Here is a 27604-nt window from a genome sequence, read left to right on the forward strand (position 1 = left end):
AGAATTTTTTTATATCTGGAGTAATGTTCAAAATATTGAAAATTTTGTTTAATTATTTAATTTTCGATATTTCGAAAACCAAAAACAGATATCGAACAATTTTATTCTTATTTTTCGTCTGCACACATGAAGTTTTAACAGAATTCAGTTGAAAATATAGGGTAAAAATAATTTCAAATCCAAGTCTAAACTTGCCTTGGAATTCGTACTATTTTAAGCCACATTCGAAGTTTCAAATATTTATGACATCTCGATATGATCGAATGTTTCCAACATTATTTCTATTGAAATTAATGAAAATTTAAGCCAATGGATGTTTCTATAGAAATATTTTTTTCCAAATTTATACTTTTAGAAATTAAACTGTGAATATATTCATTCATTAACTTAATTATTCTTATTTATTATATCATATTTTTATTTGAAATCGAAAGTTAAAATTGGAATTTGGTTTATAATTAGTTCTAAACTTTTGATCATATACCATAACAGCTGCGGTGTCCGAGTGGTTAAGGAGATGGACTTGAAATCCATTGGGTTCTACCCGCACAGGTTCGAATCCTGTCCGCAGCGATAATATTTTTATTAATTTTTTTTTTTTAAATATCAAAATATTTATTAATTTTTCTTAAAAAATAATTAATTCCAGGCGAATAAAATGGTTAGCTCATCAAATGATCGTATTTTTGTTAATTAATAACGGTTTTTATCTAGAAATAAAACAAAATTGCGTTGAAAATATGTGTTGATTATTAGACAAATAGTTTCTATGAGCAATTTGTCGAATTTATCTTAGAAACTATTTGACTTATAATATAATATATAATCAACTCATATTTTTTACGCAATTTTGTTTTATTTCTAGATAAAAAGCATTAAAATTAGCAAAAATACGATACAATTCATATTGAGGATTGACATAGGTAGGTATTGTATAAAATAAACACAATATTATTCATTTATATTTATTTTAGGTGAAATATGTACAAATATATAAAATAAAATACCGTTTTTATCAATTTTTCTGGTTTAATTATTATTATTCAATATTCTACCTTTATCTTTTATCCTTTACATCGATTACAGGAGTATCAAATAGAACCTACATTTTTAACAAAATATTACTATTCATTTATAGATAAGTTTATTAATAAAACAGGTGAGTAAAAGGTATGTATATTACATTATTGTAATGTATAATAAGTCAAAGGTAGAGCAGTGGATAGCTCACTCGATTCCGGTTACTGTAAACATCGGTTCGTATCTAGCATGGTCCCGAATAAATTTTTAATATAATAAGTTATATTAGACATATTATGTTTTATTTTATTTTTATTCCCAGCCCATGACAGAAGAGTGATTTATGACATAAGTGGGAAGGTGGGGCTATCATAATAATTTTTTTGTTTTTTTTTTTTGAAATAACATGTTCTCCTATTATAAAATCTTATAAAATTTCATTTAACAAGAATAAATTGCATACACAACACAAAATAAAGCAAAGAAGTATTTTTTTAATATTTTGTAATAGGAGAATATGTTAAAAGTGGAATACAATATAAACCATATTCTCCTGTTACAAAATTTCAAATTTTAGTCTTAAAAAGCGATTTTTTATTTTAGAACTACAAATTTTAATATTTTGTAATAGGAGAATATGACTGATATTAAATATATAACATATTCTCCTATTACAAAAATTTCAAATTTTAGCGTAACCAAGCTACAAATTACAAATTATACAAATTTTGTAATATTTTGTAATAGGAGAATATGATTTTAAAGAGTGAGATATATTATAAATCACTTTGTCAGGAGGTGTGAGTTTAATATCATAAATATTATTTATGATATTAAATTCGCACCTCCTGGCAGAATAATGATTTATGACATATGAATAACGACGTTATTAATAACAAGAAGGCGGGGTATATAGATAATTTAAACAATAAAAAGAGTGGAAAATTTTTAACATCAGGAAAAATTCATTTATTTTAAAGTAAAAATCTTAACTATACCAGGATACGAACCGGCGTACCTTTGTATCAGAGGGAAGTGATATACCCACACAGCCACCCAGATTATGTGATACCACATAATTAACTTACTACTTTCTTACCTTTACTAAATAATTAATTAATTAATAATTTTGTTCTAAAATAAAAAATATAATAGAAAGTTTTAAAAATAAAACAAAATTTAAAATATATAACGATTTTCATAAAAAATTTATTTAAAGTAAAAGTTAAAATGTTGTTATACCACCAGGATACGACCCAGCATACCTTGCTGTCATAGACAAGTGCTATACCCACACAGCTACCTTGATTATGTATAGCCTTATAATTAATTTAATACTTACCTTCATGAATAATTAGTAAGTTAATAATTTTATTCTGAAAAGAAAAATGGTATAGAAAAAGATAAAACAAAATTTAAAATATAAAACGTTTCGTATTTATTTATATTAATTATTACTTGATAAAAAATTGTTATCCCGAAAATTGATTTTATATTGTATAAAATAGCCATTATTATTCATTCATATTTATTTTAAGGTGGTTTAAGTTATTATTCAATATTATACTTACCTTTATCTTATATCTTTACATCGATTTTATTACCATCGAAATTAATGTTAGTTCAACAGTTTTGCCATAGATGGCACAATCGCCGAAATTAATAGTCAGTTCAACAGGATTACCATAGATGGCAGTACCATCGTAGTTAATATTTAGTTCAACAGTTTTACCATAGATGACCATACCATAGATTGATGTTAGTTCAACAGGTTTGTCATAGATGGCAACACCGTCGAAATTAACAGTTGTTCAATGTGTTTACACCAGTTTACACATAGATGGCACTACCATCGAAACTAATCGTATTTTGTTTTTGAAATCATTTAAATTTTTTTACTGTTTTGATTTTTAAAATTATATTATTTTTTTATGTTTTCCTTACCACAAATTATTAAATTGATTTGACCTATCTTTTCCTTTTTAAATAAATGCTTGATTTGCCAGCTAATGCCGGTAAAACTGTTTTTATTGAAATGAAAATGGAAATTTAATTTCTGATCTGCTACCTATACGCTTTGAAAAACTACTTAATTACACGAAAACTAATCAGTCCTTAATAATAAAATTATATTCCTAAATCTTCTCAAACGAATCCCAATTGAATAAGAATAGTTTTAAGTTAAAATAAAACTTACATGAATTAAAAAAACAAAATTCTAAATGAGTAATATTTGAATATCCCACCCAATATTCTTTGTTTAACACACACACATTTATTTTGGTTAAAATACTAAAATTTTATAAGAATTGGTAACAGGAGATCGTACATATTCTAAATAGGATATCGTAAAAAGGGCCAATTTTAGATGAAGGGAGGAACGAGCTTAACTCATAGAATTTGTGCAAAAATATCAGTCATTAGTGCAAGGCACGTTACAAGCAGCTATTTTTGAGAATGCTAATTGAACAAAAATATCATTCATATAGGCAAAGCACGTTACAAGCAATTTTTAGGTTTCTGAAGTAAAAATTTTAAATTTTGGTATTAGGAGAATATGATAAAAAGGAAATAATAATAAGAAAGTGAAGTATATGCATAACTACATTAAACAAAAAAAGACAAATATATTAAAAAATATGTATTCCCATAGGCCGAATATAAAAAAAACATGGTTGCTTTAATATAAAAAATAAACGAACAAGATAGAAATAGGTAATATACTTGAATAAAAAAAGACAAATATATAAATATCATAAGTGAGTGAAGTATATATATAATTAAATTGGACCAAAAAAGACAAATATATAATTTAATTATGTTAGGTTGGTATTGTTTGGTTCTAATGCCGTTGGATTGTCACCACTGATATTACTAATATACTTTGTCTCTTTTTGGTTCAATACAATATCAATATATCTTACTCATTTATATTTTTATATTAAAGACACACCTCCTATTATACTTTCATATAATAGGAGGTGTGTCTTATTACCATAGACATACAAGAATATGTATATTACTGTAATATACCATAGACATACAGGAATATGTGTATCACTTGTTTAACATATTCTCCTAATACCAAATTTTAAAATTTTTACTTCAAAAACCTAAAAATATCTTGTAATGTGCCTTGCCTATATGATATTTATAAATCGATATCGTTAAATTCCGAAAGAACTAAACGGGAGCAATTTATTATTGATAGCAAAAACGTTCAATTTACTGAAATATCAGAAACAAAAATTTTGTATTTTTAATTGAAAATATTTAATTAAACATGGCACATAGATGTATTTTCCTACCTGGCTTATGTAGTATTTAAATTAAAAAAAGAGTGGAAATTTTTAACATCAGAAAAAATTCATTTAATGTAAAAATAAAAACTAAAATTTTTGTTAATTAAAATATATTTATTATTCATATACTAATTCTTTCTTTACAACTAATGTGAAAACTACAAACTAAATAAAGGCAAAAAGAAAAATTATTTGGTACAAACACAATTATATCTAAAAAAGAAAATTTATTGAAAGAAAAAAAAATTGAATGAATAAAAAATAGGTAAAGATAAATTTTTCATTTAAAGAAAAAAAATTATTTTAACAACTTTATTAAAGTTTTTATTATATTAATTTATTAATTAAAACAATTGAAAATGTATTAACTTTTTTTTTAAATTGCTATAAAATTAGCAACAACAAAAAAAAATGTTCACTAATAATTAAATGCACTCGAAAAATAAATTATATCTAAAAAAAAAAGTCTTTTGATAGAAATTTTGTACAAAAATGTCATATTTTTTTAGTACCTTCGAACGGTATTGAGACCATAATTTACAAATTAAATTAAATATCAGAGTTGGGACACATTTTTGATAATCTTTGAAATAAAAGTAAAACTAACGAATATAATACAATTTACGATAACTCATAGAACTTTCTCACGTTTTATCTGCCAAATAGACCCATCGACCCAGTGGCATACATAAAAGATACCCACAATTGAGAATGGCTTTTGGTCAAATGTTGCCAGAATTTAGGAAAATATTCTTGATGTCATTCTAAACAAATGTCTCAATGGCCATGGAAAGTCATTTTCCATAATTATACTACAGTGGTACGAAATCCTTTAAAAAAAATACGATTTTTCTCTTAAAATACTATTTTCTAAATGTATGTGACAATTTCGTTGATCGATATAAACATACCGAAAACGATAAATTCATTATTTAAATGTGTCCACAATCTCTGTTTAAAAAATAAAACTATAACAAAAACTATACCCGAATACTTCGAAATCGAGTATGTCCGCTATGCGCACAATCTAAGTCATCCCAAAACAAAAAGGGAAATAGCTTTGCGTAAACAGATTTGTATATCAGGAAACAAAAAATTTCGAAATTTATTTCTCATATACAAACTATTAAAATTTCTACCATCTAGTTAAATAGGAACCGATAGCTTCATTGGAACTTATCAAGAGGATCCTTGACTCCAAGATACGTATTGAACTCCTAAGTCCAGTATCCAAGGGAAATTTTGTCCGTCAAAGATAAAAATATATGGACAAAATTTCCTCAGGAATTCGAGATAAATAATTTTGCCTCGATCAGACATTGGCTTCATTTGTTTATTAGACAATTTACCAACTTTTCAATTTTTTGTTTCCTGATACATAATCTTGCTTTGCCTTTCTAGCTATTACTACGATTGTGCGAGTAACGGATAAAATAGACAATAGATGATGGCCCGTTTGGATACTTATTTTCTCCGCCTAGGAGAGAATTGAAAAGTATTCAAGTATTAATTAAAATGAAGGAAAATTGCAAGTCAGTCCCTTTTCATGGCCTTAATCTTCAATGATATCAATTTCCATACTTCCGTTTGACAAAAACTTCTGAATAGTTATGTTGTTGAATAAAAAAAACGACTTGTGATTAGTTGTAACGTCTTGATTTCCGTTGATGCTGGGAGCCAATCGTCACTGGCGTTTGAATTTACAATTTGGTGTAAACTTTCGAAAAATGCATGATAGAACCGAAAAAAATCGTAGCATTATTGAAAAATAGACAACTATCTTGCAATTTTTTCCTCATCTTAATAAAAACTAATGTACTTTTCAATTCGTTTCGAGACAGAAGTAACGCAAAAAAGAGCATCCTGACCTGCCAACATCTTCTGTTCTAGAAAATTTTATAAAAAATATTTAAAAAAGAACTAAAATGGCGAAAAAAAATTGACAGACAAAAGACTAACTACAGTTAACGGTTTTTCTTGATGATAATTTGCAAAAACTTATAATTAATTAATAATTAAAAAAATAGGGGATTTTTTAAATTTTGTTCACTGTACAATTTAAATATTAATAAATCCTTAGCGTAATTAATAATCAGCTATTATTGGTTGATTGATTTTCAATAATTTCCGTATGATCTTCTTCTTCTTGGAAATGTTGTCGCCTAGACGGTGGCGGTGTTGATGTTCCTGATGTCCCTGACGTATCTAAAGGCCGTGATTTACGTTTGCGAACAAGATACCGTGTTGTGTATCGTACAGATGGATAATGTTTGAACGTAACACGGCCATAATTATTATGACCATAACCACCATAAACGTACCGCCGACGTCGTCTCACAAATCTTGGTCTGTTTTAGTTAGTTTTTTTTTTTTGGAATTTTAATTTTGAATTTTTTTTTTTGGGTCGAAATGATGATTTAATAATAAAACAAAGAAGAAAAAAAAATAAATGAGCATTAAAAAAAGAAAATTAGAGAAATTAATATTAATAAAATTTACGAGCGAGGCGCCGCTTTGGTGTGAGAATTTTTTTTTAGGACAAAACTGTTAACTCATGCTGTTTCAAGGCATGTTATTATTACATATTTCGCCATAGTATTCAAATGATTTTTGAGACAAGCATTTGGTTGTCCAAGAAAACATATGACTTGATGGACTCCACTTCGGCTACTTGGATCCATTTAAAAACATCTTTCCAAAAAGGACAAACCAGAATATCAAACGGGTCGACTTCGTCCAATCCTACTCATAATTTTTTCGAAAATGTGGTGAATCAAATCAATAATGTGGCGAAACATGTTAAATAAATTACTTTCAAATTGTGTTAAGTATTATTTTTAACGTAAAATTCTCAAAATATAGAAACGCCGTAAGTTTGAAAGAATTATCGTTTTGAATTTCAAAATCAACGACAAAAATGTACACTAATTATGACAGGTTTATCCTTTAGGCGAATTTAAAATTAGGTTTAGGTTGTCAAGTAATATCAAACAAAAATAGTTTCAAATATTTCTAGGATCAATAACTGTCAGTTTAATATTACTCAACGAAAAAGGTAAAGATAAGCGACAACGAAAATACATCTTTATAATTAGAATGAATTATAGATGAGCATAAACCTACTCCTCGTTTCGGCTAGTTCAATTTTTGCCGTTTTCTGTAGCTAATTCAGTTCGATAACACAATTATGTACGTTGATAAAGCCATAAACTTTCGAAATATTGACGATTCATCTACCCCATGAATTCGCCGTTAATTAAATCCTCAGTCAAGGATCTAATTACAGCAGGTATTGAACTTGAAAGAATGCACGTTTTCGGGCCACAGCCAGAGTGACACAATCAGATAGATTCACTTTTAATAATTATTACGTGGCTATAACTATAAATTATAATTATTTATTGAAAACATTGTTTAATTATTCTAATTAGAAGACAATTGACACACAAAACAATTTATTCGATAAAAGTACGATCGATAAGTCGAAGATTGCAATATTTTCGAATCTTAGCAACTGTTAAGCACTCCCGTTTTGTCTGGTATCGGGACACAATAAGTTTTTCATTTGTTATCTTATTAGCAAAACAAAAAAATTTTCATTAATTAATATCACAAGCAAACTGTCAGTGCACGGAAACCCTTACTCAATAATCTTTGGGGTTGAAAATGGCGTCAAAACGATAATTCTTGATAAAATTAACAAATTATATTCGAAACAAATTAAGAAAATAAAATACATAGAATGAGGTTACATCTTCTCAAAAAAAAATTATAATAAAAATTAATAAAATATTGTAAAATAAATTATTTAAAGCTGGGATACAACAACAAAAAATATGATTCAAAAACAAAAGTTAAGAATTATGAAATTGTTTTGTTTGTTTTTATATAAAAATAACCACATTGAATGTATTTTATAAAAATAATTTTATTAACTTTATTAAATATTATTTTATTTATGTTATTTTTGTTTTAAATAAACGATTCAACTTTCTTTTTTTGAATAGTCAAGTTTTCACAATAAAATCCATATTATATTTATTAAACTTAGAAATATAATGGGTTTATTTAGCTTGTCTCTTTATTTTGACATATTCCAACATCTTCACCACCAAGTATTGGCATTTCAATGAGATTATCATGGAGTCATCCAAAAAAAATGTATACTCTGATGAAGATTCAACGAGATGTACTAACGCAACTCACAGTTAAGAAGAAGAAACTATTCAAAATGTCCTGTACCCATCCCCACAAGAGAAAGAGTGTCATCGAAAGGTTTCAACAATTTCTTAGAAAATTTTGATCCGCAAGTACTGGTTTTTTAGCAAAGATTATGGATTCATTTTTAAAGACATTTATATTTACAACAATTTGAAATCAGAACGGATTTTATATTTTATTTATATTTCAATGGCTTCGGAGATACAGTTTTTCAAAATTTGGCTAGTTTTCTAGGTTACACGATTACACATTCACAGACGACATGTCAGACGGAGATAAAGTAAACGGAGAATTGTCGGTGTCCGTCTGAATATTCTTGAAACCTCTCCCAACATCTCAAAAGACAATATCTTGGACAAACTAGGCTCATCAAAAAGGCTATAAAGTTTGATTAATATGAATTACATTCTCAAACTTGAGATCAGATTTCAGGAAGACTCCGAAGTGACCCCCGTCACGATGAAAATTATCTGAAAAACTGACATCAATTTTAAGAATGTATTTATTTTAATTAAACTTTGCTCTCTTTGATGGGATCTAAAACGTCGTAATTTGAGATTTCAGGAGAGTTTTGAAGAATATTCAGACTCCGTTTACTTCATCTATGCCTGGGATTTAATCTGTGGATGAGTAAATCGGGTAACTTGAAAAATTGGTCAAATTTTGAAACTATCAGTCGTTTAAAAACTGTTCTGGTCTCAAATTTTTGCAAATATAGCCTACTTTAAAAATAAATGAGAGGAATTGAACGATTTCTGGAGTGCCTCGATCAAATCTGGAGAGGTGATAACACATTTAGCAACTCTAGATTTTTTTTGGAGTCTATACACTTTTTTGGAATACTCTATAAATGAAATAATTTGTGAACTTAAATTTTGTCAAGACATTTATTTAATGCCAACTAAAATTTACGTTTTTAGCAAGTTAAATACACCCATTATTTTTTGAATTATTATTAATAGAGAACAACATTTTCAGCTAGTATCTGGTTCAAACATTTATTTAGCAAGACGAACACATTTCAATACAATTTTTTTTTTAAGGATTAGGAACTTTTTTTGGCCAATTCAGACAGAGAAAGAAAGATGGAAATATATATTTTTTTTTATACGATAACAAACTCCCGCCTAAATGTTCGGTCATGCAATTTTACCGGGAATTTTCATACACCGAAATATTTATATAAAATTTTTCGCAAATCCGTTAAATATTCACAAGTTCGTTTTTATAATACGATATAATTTATAAAAGATTTTGACGTAGAATCAAATTTTAATTAATTTTCCAAGAAAGAATGGAACTTATTAAAATCCCACGTGATTACTTCGAAATAATGTTAAAACCATTAAAAAAGTGGATAAAAACTCTTCATTACAAGTTTATTTTGCCTGTAATGAAGAGTCTTTACTCTCATTTTAGAAAATGATTCGACTTTCGTCCTTTTAAAGTTGTCATATCTCGCAATATTGTCAGTCAAGTTCCAACAAAATTTCATGAGAATACGAGAGTACGTAAGGGTTAGTTTTAGCAACTAAATTACTCAATAATTGATTAATAATTTTAACATTATTTTCACTTGAAAAAAAAAAATTGATTCTACATCAAAATTTGAGCAAAATTTCACGAGAGCGAAATATTAGGAAATTATGGAAACATTCTTAGAAAAAAGACAAACGAGCTACGAATTTTGAATGACTGCATTGTTATTTTACTTATTAGTGGATAAAATTATTAAATAAATAATTATAAAAGGTACTTCTGTCTTGGATTGTTGAATTCCAAAACCGACCACATAAACTAAATAAATTCGCTTGGAATTAATAGAATTAGAAACACTGCAAACGCTAGCAGGATTTCTGTGCACACTAAAAGATTTACTCGAAACATGTATTATTTCCCGTGTTTCTATGATCCGTAATTGTAACTGGGGGTTGAAACCCCGCCAATTGGCGATAATAATTCGTTCTAATTAAAACAGGAAGTTGCAAAAACGTCTTTTGTCCGATCGATCAAAAAATTTGTATATTAATCTCTGTTAGTACAGCCCTAAGTCGAGATATTGTAGATTGTTCAACTTTTCGAGTTGTTAAAATTGAGAAGTAAAAATTTTGAAAACGCCTCAAAAAACTGTGATGGGAGAGAACTGATTGAGAGAGAATGCGTCTAAAAATCGTTAAAAATCGATTTTACAGCTCAAAAAAACTCATTTCGAGTAAATCTGTCAGTTTTCGTAGAACTCCTGTTGGCGTCCTGGTTAATTAGAAATAAAAAAACAACAAATTAAAAAAAACAATTGCTAGTGGATTATTCTTGTTTTTTATGTGATTAAATAAAAAAAATAAATGAAAAAAACAACAAAATAGCATCTCTGGGGTAAAATTATTTCTCTTTTTTTTGTTATAATAAACAGACAACAGGTTACAGGATTCGGATTCGATTCAATGACTACTGGAACAAGGAAAGTATAAAATCATAATAAAATGTATTTTCTAAAATAGTTCTAGCCGTTTAAAATTTGCAAAGTTATCAGAATTTTGCAAAATTTCTTGTGGAAATATATTTTTTCATTTTTAGTGGTTTCGTTTTGGAATGTATATTTATGGAAAAAATAAAGCTTTTCTCTTTTGTAATTAATATAATCTGTGGATTACGGATCTGCTTATTCTGCTATTTTCCAAAATCGGATAAAAGGAAGACGAGTAGCGAGAAATATGCATTTCATAAACATAAATGAAACATGGGTTCAATGCTTCATACTTGAAATGTAGGAACAGTTAGAGTAATCGACTAAAAAGGGAGAAAATCAGATAATTTTCCCCTTCAGTTTCTTGAGATTAGGCTAATCAAATAAAATTCATAAAAAGCGTTTTGAAGAATTAATTTCCAGTAAGCTGGAAATCGTTTTAATACATTCATTTGCCCCTAAATGCGTGTAATTCGAGTTTTCGCAATCCCAGAAGATATAAAACTTTTGGGAGCCAAATAACCGCGAGCCAAATAAATCTTTCAGTTTTTTGCTTGCATCACAAAAACGATACGTCAAGCGGAAAATTTCATTTCATTTGATATTAAAAATAATCAAATATTGCGCCGACTGAACGTTTAAAATTTAAAATCGACGTAGAATTTAACCCTCTATAATATTAAATGGAATGACATTTTCCGTCGGACTTATCGCTTTCGAGCTACAAGTAAAAAGCACCTCCTGGAATTATGCAAACTCGGATCATACGCATTTAGAATCAAATCAAGGTATTAAAATGATTTTCAGCCACATGTTGAATGTAGTTTTGATAAAATCCATATGCGAAATTTTGGATTCGAGTTTTTACAAAAGGAAAAGCTTTTTTTTTCCATATTTTGTTTGTTTGTTTTATTTCAAACAGAATTTAAATAATATATTATGTAAAGACGTAAAGAAAATACCACTATACGGCGGTAATCAGGACGAAGAATAATCGTACCTAGATTTTTGATTGGGTCCTTCCTCGTCTAACATAGTAGTCCCGCCTGTCGATGGTATCGGTGTATGCGTTAATGGATGTACAGCTTGATGTTGAAGATGATGGTGATAATTCTCTACTGTGATCGGATTGTCGCATTTCTCCTGCGTCTCCTGGGGAGTATTCTCCTAAAAAATTATTACACAAATGTTATTCATGATATAATTGTGACAGATGTTTTAATGACATATTTAAATGTTTAGTTTGTCACTAAAGAAGCCATAACGAATTCAAAATTAAAAGAGTCCGGGAATCAATGATTATTTCATACGTCAAAAACTTTTTAGTTCGTCCTTTTTTGCTGATCAAGAAAAAAGTATTACAGATCGGGAAATTTTAACGAAAAGCAAGGAAAGAGGCAATTTAAGGTTTTTGAGACTCAGGACACTGTTCATCTCACTTGTAGGGCCTGTATGGATCCATCAACTCTGGAAGAATTCCCTGCCGAGTAGATCTGGGCTTTCTATGAGACATCTAATCTCGACAGAATTATATTGCTTCATCTGCTTAAAATAGCATTCCTTACGCAGAGACGCCTTGCCTTCAGCTGACAGGTTGTTCTCAAGAAGGGCACGTAGGACCCTTTGGTCTAGATTTTTAAGGACCTATTTGAGGTACTCCTCTTATGTATTATTATTATACGTAATTTGAATTAACCTTGTCTTAGACTTATGAAGACATATGAAATTGATCTATGATTCCCGACATAAAACCAAAAATAAATACACGGAATATACACCAATGCTAATATCAATATTTAAGTCACAACATCAATTATAATTCCATAACCGGAACCTAGATATTAAAATGGATAAATTAGCTATAAAAATTAATATATTAATTATAACCTAAAAATTTTGTTCTCATTTTACATAATGTTATTCTTATTTTAAAATTCTAATTTGATTATTATATCTAAACACATGAAACTAAAAGGAGTTTTTGATTATGATGCTAATCTGTACCAATCGATACAAATCTTAAAATCGATTCACCATGAAAATATGCAAGGAAATTTTGACAATTCAATTCAACGTTCAACGTTAGTTCTTATCATGGAGACTAGAGAAGGAGACGGAACTCCATGTAAACAAATTACTATTACAAGTAAGATGTCAGAAGTGTTTCTTTTGCACTGGGATGGTGAAAAAGGATGAATTATAATTATCGACAGATTAGCATCAATATATAGGGTGTTTTTTTTAATTTGACATATAAGTGAACTCGAAAAATAAGAATAAACGAGGAAAATATTCAAATGAAAAATGTTCATTTCAAGGCACACATCTTATGCGGGTATTGAATTCGACCTACGTTCAATTAAAACCACACTCGGATTCATAACCGGCAAATATTAGACGGACACTTTAAGCTAGAAAGTTATTTTTCATAAAAACGCAAACATTCTTCATTCAATTTGAACAAAAAAGGTCTCAGTTTAAAATTTTTTTCGAAGAGTGCCTAGATTCTACGGAAATAATAATTTTGATAGGAAAATACCATTTTGGGTAAAACTATTCTGTTTTATTTTGCCTAAACTATACAGTTTATGGAAAAATGTTCCGAATATAAAATTTTACCGTTTTAATCAATAACAATTTTCTTATTTAAAGTGTACATCTATCTATTATCATTTATGGAGTAGAGTGAGCTTTTCGCTAAGCCTGAAAACCTAGGTCAAGTTTAATATCTGCATAAAATGTGCGCCTACACACTAAATATTTTTCGCTAGAAACATTTTTAACGATTAAATTTATTTTTCGAGTTTCAAGCATATGATAACTTAAAAAAAAACACCCGGTTTAAAACTATTTATCTGATCAAAAAAGGATTTTATAATTTTTAAAACTAAGAACTAAAAACGGAAAATGGGTAAATTAAAAATAAATTAAATGAAAAAAAAAAAAGATTTTTCTTTTGGTTAATTAAACTAAAATTAAAAATAAATAAACTAATTATATCCAATTAGTGAATATATATGGACCTACTACAAATAATAATAATGGCGCATGAACAGCAAGAACAATTCGGCGATTATTGATATTTAAAAAAAAAATAAAAATAATAGATAAATCAAATAACTAATTTTGGTGATTTTTCTTTTTAAATTTTAATAATTAATTATATTTAATTAAATAATAACTAGACGATTATTATCACGCGTAGAGCGTGTGTTGTGTAGTAAACTGTAACCTGTGTGTGTGACTTACTGCGCTGACATCTGGAGTATATTGATTTCAACGTGTTCATCATCTTTTTCTGTGCCTTTTTGTGATTGTGATCGGGCATATTACATAAATATTATGTTTAACTTAAATTATTCATTTTTATTATTCTTTTAATTATTTTAGGTCTAATTTTTCAAATTTTTTATAGTTTTCATGGAAAATTATGGATTCCTTAAAGATATCGATCCACAACTAGTAGCCTTGCCATTCTTTTTCGCCTATATTGTATTATCATTTTGATATGAAATGGAAGAATTTAGTAAATTTTCTTCCTTTTCCCTTACAGATTTTTTTTTCCGAAACTATTCCTTGACATCAAGTTTTTTAAATCACTCGCCATACTATTAAAGTAGACTCCAGCATAATATGCATTTAAAACCACTCGTCTTATTCCCGTTCACGCCAGAATTACTCATCCAAATCAACCAAAATTTATTATTTAAGTCCCTTCGTTATTAAGTTCGTCCCCTCGTATTTATATGAAATTTTCAATCACAAACTCTTTCTGTTTACAAAAAGCAGTGACAATCGCTGTCCCAGAATGAGTAACACCAATTTCTTTTTTTTTTATGAAATACAGACTTTCCTACTTTCTTAAGATCAATCCTGGAAGAAATCTCGGTGGAGATGCTATTGGCTCTCAGCGTGGCGTCTGGTCTCGACAGAATCTTATAGCTTCTTCTACTAAAAATAGCATCTCTTACCCGGAAGCGTCTCGCCTTCGAGTGATAGGCTGTTGTCAAGGAGAGCATAAGGATCTCTAGGTCTAGGTGCTAGGAACCCATTTGTGGTATTCCCCTTATGTATTATTCAGGATAATACAATATTCCATGGTACAATGATCACACAATTTTCCCGTGGGTACAAATCACTTCCTGTTTGATTAGATTTTCAACAGCGAATTGAGATCTTTCAGAGAAGCTATTATAAGTTATTGCATCTTTTCGAGATATTTAAGTCAACTTTGAACTGTTTGATCGCACAAGTTTAAACATATCGTAAAAAAATGCGAAGATATTTTCCACAATCGAAAGATCACGTATTAACCAAAAGAAATCGCTTCTTCTCTTGGCCCATCTTCATTCACGCAAAGAAAATAATTCCTATTCAAATTTTGCTTCATAAAAAGTCTTTGAATTTTCTAAATTTCCTACTATAATTGAAAAATTAGACCATATTTATGACTTATTTAAAACAAAACAAAATTTAGTAAATTCCAATTTAAAAAACTTTGGGAAAAACTTTTATAAATAAGTCATAAATTTAAAAAAAAAATTTTAAGTCCAAATTTGATTAACAAAAAACAAAAACAAATTAACGAATTTAAAATTTGTTGAACTTACTTTCATTATTTTTGGTGTTGGTGGCACAATTAAATGATATTTTCTAGCACAGCACGCTTGTAACAAACCAATACCTGAAAGAAAATCATAGAAATTAAAAAAAATTCCAAATCACGTATATTTTAAATAATTTTCATGGAAAAAGAGTCCTTACCTAATATTTTATTTGAACTATATTTATGCTCCCATGCATCAAACAATCGATCATAATATCGTGGTTCCATTAACGATAAATAATGGTATGTATTTTTTGTAGGGAATATTTTTTGAAATTTACCAGCTGCTTGTAATTCATCTTCGGCTATTATCAGATGTCGAACATCGTCTGGTGTTAAATTTGTTAATATATCTTCTAAATACTGCAACAACAACAAAAATTTAGTTAATATCACGTTAAGAAATTATCTTACAAATCTTATTTTGAACAAGAGTGGATAAACATTATAAATTATTAACTGCCCGGATCGCTGGGTAATTTCCATTTTAATAAGTGAAATTTACAACATTTAATAAACCCCCAAAACAAAGGGGGTTTTTTCTTAAAGCTCTCTTACATCATAGCTTAGGATAATGTAAAAGACGGGTATTCTAACCCTGCAATGAATGATGAGAAATGTGTCAAGCGTTTGACATATTAACTGTCAACTAAAATACTTTCATGCTAACTCACACAACTCCCATAATAATAATAATAAATATTTTTAATATATACAGTGTGTTCCCGGATATACGTAACTATACTTGTAAATTTTCTTATTTTGCATTTTATGAAAAAAAGTCATTCTTTATAAGAAGTTTTGCTTATTCTGAAAAGTATGTAGGAATATTTAAAATTTCTAAATAATGTACAGGGTAGCCAAAAATTTGGTATCACATTTTTATTTTTGGTAAACTACCCTTCTTCTTTTTTATAAGTTGACAAAATATTACTAAAAAAAGTTACTCGAAATTATTGTCTTATCTAAGAATACTTACATCAGACCTATGTTGATATGAAGTCATTATATTTTGTTTTAACCGTTCATTCGTCGATAGATTTAACGTGTATATTCGTCCATCAAACGATAACGGTATATCAAACATTGAATAATCACCACCAGCCGAAGCGGCACTATCATCACCATTGGTTTTATCATCATCATCATCATCATGATGACCCCCGTGTCCATTCACTTTACCATTCGTAGAGTAATGACGTTTTTGTTTATGGTTTAACGCACCAGGTGATCCATTCGTTGTTGTGGTTGTTTTGGATGATGGTGATGGTGGCGATGATGACGATGTGTTTGTTGTTTGTTGATGACTAAATAATCTACTAGTTTTATTCATACCTAAATTCTTAAGGACATTCGATCGTTGCTGTTGTGTTAACGTATCCGTTGGTATATGATATTGTGCCATGTTTAATAATGTTTGTACTAATGGCCCTTTAACATAAAGATCCAGGGGGGATGTTGAATGTAACGACGGAGATATGTTCACCTGTAATCATAAATTTATTTTAATTAGCTAAGGTTTCTCAAAAGTAGCACAGGATTCCTGAAAGTCCTTAAATGAGTTGGAGGAACAAAGAAATATAAACCTGATGGGACAAATACGACGAGCTTGCTAGAAATGGCATAAGGTTGCCAGACTCAAGCATTAATAACCATTTGGTAGCAGTCACATATTTTTTTTTACAACTAGGAAATGAATTAACCTTACCTCTAATAACCAAGGTTTTAAATGTTCATCCAGTAGAACATCAACACCAAACAATTCATAACAATTATAACGAGAACCAACATTACCACGTAACAATTGTGTGATTCCAGATTCACCACTAATTATTGTTTTTATCACTAAATCTTGTAATGTTGCCCATAATGCACTTGTATTTACACCATTCTTACTTAAATAATCCCATAAAGCTTGTATTGTCCTTTAAAAAAACCAACAAGCATTTTAATAAAATGCTAATAACATTTTCCACTCTGAAATTCGTTTATAATGACAATCCTTTTAGTTCTTCGTTGCATATTTCTAAAGAACAGGAGTCTATATTAAAGCTACTAAGCGCTTCTATGTCTTAGTTACTTACTGATTGTCAAAGCACTTAACCTACCTAAAAATGACTGACAAATTTAAATTTCATGAATATTCCCTATTCAAATACTAGAATCCTACTCCGATTCAATCCTTGCTAGAGCAATGTATATTCTCATCGTCATGAAAACTATATTTTTAGAAAGCATAATTGCACGCTCAGAGATTTAAAGTTATATTAAGAAAGTCTAGTTTTAAGTGTAGTCCACCTAATACGACTTCAATGTCATTATAAACGAATTCCACTTTCAGTGATTTATTAAAAAAACGTACCATTTATGACCCTGACATGCCCCAGCATCTTCATTTGCTGTGTAATCTCTAGATAATTTATTTATACTATAATTAGTTAAATGCATATATCTATTATCCAATGAATTTGAATCCGAACTATATTTAACTAAAAATAATTTAACTATTAGTTTAAAAAAAAACTAAAAGAAAGGTCAGACAAAATTTAAAAAAGACAAATTGAATTACATTAAGAAATTTAATTAAATGTCAAAATCAAACTTATATTTTAAATTCTGTCTGATCCTTTAACCTTGAAATTTCATTGACTTTAATTTTTTCTATTCGAAATTACTTACAATTCAGTTGAATATTTTACCAAACTAGATCGAAGTAAAAAAGAAAAGGTGATTATAGGATGTATTGGTAATAGTGACGTCCTACGGAAAAATCTGTTTATCATAATAGACACAATATAGATAACAAATATCTTTTAGGGTTGAAAAATAATCTTTTCTCCCCTCCCGGCGGAAAGTATCAACTTTTATCGTACTGTACTAAACGAAGCTGCCGCTTTCCGCCTCTGTCGAATAGAAAAATAGTATGCACATCTAGGGAGCAAGTAAACAATGTCTTAGATCTCAATGAACATGAGATCTGGGACATTCTTTACTTTTGCACCCTAGATGTGTAATATACTATAGTTTTGCCCTAATAATATTATGCGTCCACATAATCCTCACAACAGTGTGTTAAGATGTTTCCAACGACACAAGAGAGAACGCGATATCTTTAAAAGAAAAAAATATAGTTCTCTAAATAATACTTATATTACTTTAGTAAATCTGTCAAAGTTACAACCAATACTATCATATATTGTTCATCTGTGTACAAAAAGATCAAGCATCTCATGGTAGCTGCACACAAAGTAAATTGAACAACGTTACCGCTTGTACAATTTACTTCTGAATTAGACTAAATATTAATCAAAAGTTAACTTTTATTTATCGGGTTTTTTTTCATAAACTATACGGAAAATTACATTCTAATTAGGCTCAAAGCATTCCTAATTTGTTTATTTAGGCGCACGATATTATTTAAAATTATCTGTGTCTTAAAATCAAGGTAATGTTACGTATTTAATAACTTGATTCGTCTAAAATCCGCTCTACATTCACCTGTAAATTAGGCTTTACAGTAAAATTGCATCGATTAAATTACTTTAGTATCCTTGTGAAAGATAGATGGCTTAAAGAAAGATAGCAAGTCGCTCTAAGGCTTGTTAAAATCGTTAAAAAACTAAGACTCTTATCTGAAACCCTTCGAACTAGTAACAACTGTTTTTTTTTATAATCACAAAATGGCTGTATTCATGACTATGTCCATGTATCGTCCATTTTGTGATGATAAAAAAAACAGTTGTTACTAGTTCGAAAGGTTTCAGATATAGAGAGTTTTAGTTTTTTAACGATCTTAACAACAAGCCTTAGAGTGACTTTTAAGTCATCTATCTTTCACAATGATACTAAAGTAATTTAATCTATGCAATTCTACTGTTATTAAATACTGTTATTAAATACGTAACAGTATTTCAATTCAATTCCCCGATAATAAAATGTTTATTTAAAAAAGTTTTACCTAGAAATATTTATACAAAAATTGAAGTAAAAAAATTGAAAGTAAGATATAAAATATAAAGCCAATGATTTTTATAAAATAAAAACAAGATTCAGTACAATTTCTATAACCCAAAATATTCAGATAATGATAAATAAAATAATACATAAGAGACTGTACCCCCCTTGCGAACAACCTGTTACCCGAAGGCAAGAAGTTTCCTGGCAAGAGATGCTATTTCAATCAGATGAAGCTATAGAATTCTTTCGAGGCCAGAAGAAATCCCACAGTTTCGCCTTCGTCATTTCTTCCAGGATTTATCGAGATCCAACGTTTTTGAACTCAAACATTCTAAATCTGACTCCCCGCAGGTGCAAATAACATGTATGGGAGCTTTCTTTCATCGTCCTCTATACATGCCCTACAAGTGGGATCATTCGAGACAAATTTGCTGGTAATTCCAACTACGTCTGCTGAGCTAATTTATGGATAACAAGACGCTAGTCTTAAATCGAAATAGAATGGCCTAGTTGTATTTATACACAGTTTAGCCTGTCATATATCCTATGCAAAGTCCCAAGCAGTCAAGATAAACATATCGTAGCCATTCCTTGATTCGGTAAATAACGGAGCATCTTGCTTTGGGCATAACGAAATCAAAGTGAAAGGAGCATTCCTTTTTACACCAGAGCGGCCCGATATCCAGATAAGTCTGTCGAAATTAGAAATAAGTACGTTCAGAATTTCTGAACACTTTATTTTAAGCTTTAGAACGCGATGTTAAATTTCAGTTCGCTTTTGAGTTACTTAATTAACGGACAGAAGGATTTTATACCAAAATTTGTTTTTTTGACAGTTAAAAAGCTGTTAATATTCTGATTATGATGATCAATAGAAGGTTCAGATTATAGAGAATGTACTGTAGATATTAAATAATACACATACCTGATGCAAATCGTGCTAAACCATCCGGATATAAATATATTCGTAACGGATCAAAACTAGTTAACAACACATACAAACGTAAATCAAATTTACTACCATTTATTAAATATGGATTATCAATGTAACGTTGAACGACCAATGGTTTCTTTTTTGGTATTTGATTCCATTTATTAACAACACGTATACCACTACCTCGTGCACTAGCTGGTGGTTTTAATATCCATTTCACAACACCCTCACCTTTCTCCCATACATGACGTAATTGTTTTAAATCTTGTGGTAAAATATATGTTTTTGGAACATAATCGAATTCTTTAATACCGAATTTTATTTGTAACTTTTGTGTGTTACGCCATAAACGATCTTTACGTCCTAATTGAAATGTACCAGGAAAATGATTCATCTTTTGATGGTCTTTTAAATGTTTGAATAATGGTGATTTTATATGTTTACCCCATATACCAATCCAATCATTATTTTCTGGAAAATATTCATCAATTATTTCACGATTTTCTCAGACATGGTTAACAACATCCCCAAATTTTTTAAACGAAAAAAACACACTTTTCATATAGAATTTGATTTTAAACAGTATTCTGGTTCTGGTTGAATTTTTTTCCCATATTTTTAACAGTTAGACTCTTAAGAATATATTCTTAAACGGATTTTTCGTAATTCGAATTTTTGTCGGAGATACAACGTATTATAAATCGTTATGGTATGCGTTTTGTTTTCGTTCAAAAAATAAAGTGATATATTATACCTGTCTGACCTTCTCGAGTTAATCGAAAACCAGAATTAATTAATGTTTTTCGTACGATAACCGGTGTAATATTACTTAAACGCCATTTTAATTGTCGTTGTATTGTAGCTGGTAATTTTGGACCAGCTTGATCATGTGGATAGAATCGTAAATATGGAGGCACATTGGGAAATAAACTTGGACGTAATACCGACAATTGTTTAACTGTATCACCAGATTCTATTTAAATATAATTTAAAAAAAAATTAATTTTAACAAATTTTAAGATCATACAATCAAAAAAAAATTACCTCCAATTGTGGGAGATTGTCGTAAAAATTCGTTATTTGTCGTATACGATAAATATAAATCATTTCTAATTGTAACTAATTCACTTAAAACGGTTTCATAATTTATTTGCTTCTCTTCCGCATCCACTTCATCTGGGTCCGTACATTCACTGCGAAAAAATGAATTCATGAGTTACATTTATTTTCCCTTATATCGGTTCGTGAATGTAGAGATTATAAAATGAGTAGAGAAAGGGGTTCAGAAAATGGGGTCTCCTCTGAGCCATCTTTGAGAACAAGCTGTCGAAGACGAGACGTCTTCGGCTAAGAGATGCTATTTTAGGCAGACGGAGCTAGAAGATTCTGTCGAGGTTCAGAGATCTCCATGTTATGAAGGTGATAGTTCAATCGACAGTGTCGTTCGCTGACAGTTTCAACTACGTCTGCCAAGCTAATTTATGGATAACATGGTCCTAAGCCCTAAATTTGGTTAATAATGCACTATTTTTTTCCAAAATAAACTCTTCAAAGCCACCAATTAACCCGGCGTAAATGAACCAGAGTGTATTAAACCCAGTATCTAATAAAAACAAACACAGATGTCTACGATTTCTAATTTCTACGATTTTGGAGTTGGAGCTGGAAGTTTAAGCTCCTGACCGTTGCAAAAATTCTAAATTGAGAGTATTAAAACCTCTCAATTAAAAGGTAAAAGGTGCTGCGGCAAATCATATTATTACTAAGAATAATGTCGAAATTAAACTGACACACAAGTTGTAAAATAACATCGAAGTAATTGTAAATAAACATACCTGTCAGATAACTCAGATTCCGAATCACTATTCAAATCTTTCGTCTTCTTTCGAAGCTTCGAATGTGGCTGAACAGGTTTCTCAACATCTCGAGTAATATTTCCACTTTCTTTTTGAGTACCATTGACTACCTCTTGTAACGGGGTAACTGGTCGTTCTTCTTTCGCTACAACATGTAATGGTGAAGGCTTTCTCGAACCACTCGGTGAAGAACCACTTGTTCCGCTAGGTGAAGAACCACTTCTAAGCGATCTAGTATTTGGTACTGTAAGCGCTGGCGTTGTTGGAGGCGTAGGCATTCTTGGTGTTAACGATACAGGCGGTGTTAATGAGTTTTGTGGTGATACTGATTGAGGAATTGGTGACGTTCTCGGATTCGACGACGATGTTTTTGGCACAATTTCATTAATTAACGTTTTAATTTCGGTATTCTTAGTACGTTGACGTGTATTCTTAATAATTCTTGGTGTTGGATTCTCAACAATAATAACTTTTTCACGTAATTCGATGCCCGGTTTATCTTCAATTTCTAATGCGTGTTGTAAATTAACAATTTTTGGTACATGCTTTATATATACTGGACTACGTTTTACAGGTAATTTTCGTGGTTTTTCACCATTTTTTATATGATTTTTTTCCTTTTTTATAAAAATTTTCGATTGATTATTAATACTATTGAATTGCGTTAAGGATGATTTATTTTTGGATAATTCACGTACTTTTCCACGTAATAGGGCTACTTCATCATGAAAACGTTGATCTGTTGCCATATTATTACCTAGAAATAGATCAAATACTTATAATTTACTTACAAAGTTTGCATTTTAAATATCCTTATATAGAAATGAAAAATTCGAAGAGACCGTTTGGAATCGATCCTGTACTTAAAATGACACGAATTTTGGAATACGTCAAAGAATCCGTTAATCTGACATTAGATTCGGACAAGCGATCAAAAATACTCCCTGGATAACAGATTGGGCGATAAATACTTTCCATTTTTTGTGTCAAAAAGTGGAATTCCGGGTAAAAAATGATACGATTTTTGGAATACGTGACAGAATTCGTATTCAGCGACCAAAAATACCTACTAGATGACAATTTTAAGCCAAAATAAGCATTTCAAAAAAATTTGGACTACATATTTCCTCCTTTGAGGCCCTATGCCCCTTTATGTCTAGGTTAACTTGCGATGAATGTTCGTTGAGGTCCTATAAACACGGTACAAAAAGTTTCATTAAAATCGGGTCCATTAATTTCCGGTCAATAATATTCCCCTTTAATTCTCGATTTTCCTGTCCTGATCACAGATCGATACACATTGATATAGGTTTCTTTTATGGTGAGAAAAAGGGTACATAAAACCAAAATTAAAGATTGTTGTTAAAATTTGACTTTCACTCACCGGTAATATGAGTTTCTTTTAAAGGTTCGGATCCATTACAGCTTGAATTTCCACATTTAATATTTTTTATTCGATCCGAATTATTTTCAAGAATTTGACAAAATTGCGGTTGAGATTTTTCATGTGATGATGCTTCAATGATACCAACACTAAGACCATTTTTATCGGCACGATTATCGATGATTTTTCTAAACGTTGATTGTCCATACGATTCGATTGGTGGATCGATGTAATCGTTGGGTGAATAATTTTCAGATAATTGGACGGGTGATGTTGTGCCATTTAAATAGCCGCCGCCACGTTCACGACCTGAACGACCCGAACCTGGTGAACTTGATTTTAAATCAGTCTTAACTCTATGTGGATGTGAATGATGTGGTGATTGTTGAGGATATTGTTGATTCACGACTAAATCGTTATTAATCGTGTCTTTGGTGGGTGATGATGCTGATAAATGTTTACGATGAACGATACTTATACTAGGCTTTATCGGACGCATTTTATACGGCTCATATAAAATATTGTCTTTAATCGGTGATGAATTTAATGCACTAACTGCATTTCGTGTGGTCATATTATTACGGCCACTATTGCGAGCAAGTGATTCCATATTATCACTGTAAACAAAAATTTATTTAATAGATAGTGTATTCGAACTGTTGCGGATTGAGGAACAATTTCCTCCAAGGAAATTAAACTATTTTAAGTAATTAATAATTAACTTAGTATAAAAGATGGTATAAAGTCGAACTCCCATTTGTGTATAGGAATTTACGTGTTTTTCATTTATTTCAAGGTGTGATATAATATTTGCGGAGTTTTGGTCTGGCGATGGAATTTCGCCAAATACTAATATTCGAAATGTAATATCTATTGAACTTACAACATTTTATCTAGAAACAGATAAAATATACGTTCAAATAAACTCGAGATTGAGAGATTGAGTTCGTAAATGAGCAACATAGGTCAATTAAGTTTTGTTAACCGTAAGAGATAGAGAAAAGTTCAGAACAATCACTATTTACCCGTGAGGATGCAATTAGAACGAGAGTATGGTGTTAATTTTCTCCAAAACTATAAAAGATAGGCTGTTGAAAATTTGCAGGTAGCTTCAACTAGTGGTAAAAAAATTCTAGGAAATACTTAAGAAAATTTTCGAAAGCCAATTAATTGTGTTGGTTTTTAAACTCTTATAATTTATAAAAAAAAACTAGTGAATTTGACCCCACTTTTTACGTCCTAAGCACGCTATAAAAATTTCAGCTTTTTTTCGTTTATGAGCCTGTAGCGACAGGCGGGCAGACAGACATGCAGACAGCTAGAAATGGACTAATTAGATGATTTTATGAACACCTAGCGTTACAAACTTGGGAGTAAACTTAGTATACCTTGATATATTTCATTTATACATGTTATAATAATTCAAGCATTGACATTTAAACACTTTCTATGCAGGGTATTTCAATAATTAATTCAGTCAATTGTTTGTTTTGACTTGTTTTAGTCAAAATCATTTAATTGTTTTCTAAATATAAAATTCAAAAATAAGTGACGTCACACCAGGAGGGAGGGAACTTCACAAATGTAACCACCTGTGAAAAGGTAGGTGGGTGGGCGCGGGGATGTGTCAAAAAAAACATAAAATTTGAGTAACATGATTTATGGCTTTCTCCTATCATTTTCATAAACTTATTTTCTTGAGGAAACCAAAGACTATAGGATAGACAAGAAGCAGAAGTATAATTATAAGTGACATCTGGAGTCTGAGGCGATCAACTATTAAGTTTGTAGGCCTTTGCGGGTATGGCTATTAAGTTTAACTACTTTGCGGGGGTGACTATTAACTATTAAGTTTGAAAGCCTGACTCGGTAGAGGCGCTGAAACTCGTATACTACGATTTTACATTAGCTCATATGGGCTGCTTCTCCTCTATCCTATGCTCTTTGGAGGAAACTATAAGCCTTGATTCTCTCGTGTTGAATTAAATTAAAATAAGTTATTTTAAAGTGAAATTAATATTTGTTTTAATTCAAATTTCCACAGGATTATCCCAACATTATCAAGGGTTCAACCTTTGCATTACAAAAATTTCGAAACCTTTTAAAATAGAATTTTTAGTGTTAGCAATTCTTATTTTAATTAGAAAGATATAGATTACAGAACAAAAAATAGCGTTACAATGGAAATTGAAGCTAACTTGTCTTTTTTTAATCGATCGATTTTCGAGGAACGATTTTAGAAATATTACCGTTTCTTGAACGAAAATCTTTTATATTGTGTTTCCTTTAGAAATTTGTATTACCCATTAGGGATTGAGTTGCCAGTTTTGAACGATATAAATAACAGCGTTATATGTTTCCAATTTTTCGTACAATGATTAAATACAGTTTCAAATATTCGATTTATAAAGAAGCATTCCTAACATACTGCTTGTGAGAATAATTCTCTTTTGTAAATATTATCAACCACATGAAGTTCAAAATTTTAGTAACATTCGACATTTTAGCAAACCTTGATCCATAATTTATCTATCAATTTATTTAAATCACCCCTTTTTTCACCACCTTAGGAGTTAAATTTCCAAAAATCCCTTCTAAGTGAGTCTCTACATCGCAAAATAAAGTAACTGTGCTAAATTTCTAAGCTTTCATTGCATCAGTGAATTGAACATTATCACAGGGTTAACCAAAAAGCACGCAGACCTGTGCTAACTCGACCACAAGACATGGAAAAACTATTAATTTTTCACCAGCTCCGACAACGGATTCGTAATCTTAGTAAAAGATTTGATGAGAGCCATTCTAAAATATAGATCATTTTCGACGATTAAACGCGTAATTTCTGAGTTGTCGCTTAAAATCACATAAATGATAAATGAAGGGCGATATCTAGGAACAATTTCAGAAATCTTACATTCGCAATATGAGACCGAAATAACTTAGAATTTTTAGGAACCTTCAATTTTGTTGACAGGTGCTTTTATCATTAAAATTTCAAATATACATTTTCTACGATTATCTCAAATCAATTTTCTTACTAAAATCTAAGGATATTCCCCGAGGACAGTAACTTGATTCCCCCCCCCCCAACTTAGACTAAAAGTATGATTTATAAAGAATTACCTTATAACGTGCTGATAAGCTGGTGTAGACCATTTCTTGTACGGTGATAATCGTATACAGGATGTCAATGGCAAATCATTATTTGTTTTTCGACTATTTTGCATGACTCCACAAATACATATATCGAATTAAATCCCCAACTTAAAACACACACAAAAAAAATGGGAAAAATTTTAAAAATATAACCTTAAAAAAATCTATAAAATTTAAATCAACTCTCAAAAATTTTACTCTTAATAAATAAATAAAAAACAACACAAATTTTTTAGGTGGTCATAAAAAATTCCACGTTTTTTTTTTTTTATTAAATAAATAATACACAATTTTATGTTTTAAATTTTCAAATGAAACATTTTTACAAGATACAATTTTTTATAAATTTTTTTTTTGGAAAATATTAAATGGAAGTCAAAAATAATAGGATTTTTTTTTTATAATAAATTAATTTTTAAGTTACTTACCAAACCCATTTCATAGCAATCTTTGTCTCATCACCACACAAATCGCCATTTCGATTTTAAAATTCTTTCTTTCTAATAAGATTTTTCTTCACGACCACGAGCGCATAGATTGTGGCAACGAGCGTTTATGCGAATTTCTATGTTTTTTTTAATCACAGACTTACTATTTTATGTCTATCTTTATCGTTTCACACACGTTAAACAAAGATCAACATATACATTCGTTATTTTAACCTCTATATATACAACCACTTTAAATGTAAACATATTCGAAAT

At 29.7% G+C, this 27604-nt stretch overlaps 1 protein-coding gene and 1 non-coding gene across 3 annotated transcripts; one reads left to right on the forward strand and one right to left on the reverse strand.

Annotated features, from left to right (window-relative positions):
* The first annotated feature begins 491 nt into the window (after positions 1-491).
* Trnas-uga lies at positions 492-573 on the forward strand. The gene has a single exon. It is a non-coding gene; the product is annotated as a tRNA-Ser (tRNA).
* A 5362-nt stretch (positions 574-5935) lies between these two features.
* Positions 5936-27429, reverse strand: LOC123301553. 2 transcript variants are annotated; one of them, XM_044884349.1, is made up of 14 exons: positions 27329-27429; positions 26868-27007; positions 23745-24361; positions 22340-23117; positions 21549-21697; positions 21268-21477; positions 20496-20975; positions 17976-18102; positions 17322-17538; positions 16593-17099; positions 15772-15976; positions 15618-15691; positions 12008-12174; positions 5936-6670 (listed from the first exon to the last, which is right to left on the reverse strand). In XM_044884349.1, the coding sequence occupies exons 2-14, from the start codon at positions 26969-26971 to the stop codon at positions 6415-6417; spliced, it is 3891 nt and encodes a 1296-aa protein (XP_044740284.1). In that variant the 5' UTR covers positions 26972-27007; positions 27329-27429; the 3' UTR covers positions 5936-6414. The 2 variants fall into 2 exon arrangements, with proteins under 2 accessions (XP_044740284.1, XP_044740283.1); XM_044884348.1 differs by having other exon boundaries at positions 21259-21477.
* Between the last annotated feature and the right edge of the window lie 175 nt (positions 27430-27604).

This window comes from Chrysoperla carnea, chromosome 5, assembly GCF_905475395.1.
Source record: "Chrysoperla carnea chromosome 5, inChrCarn1.1, whole genome shotgun sequence".
Taxonomy (NCBI): Eukaryota; Metazoa; Arthropoda; class Insecta; order Neuroptera; family Chrysopidae; genus Chrysoperla; species Chrysoperla carnea.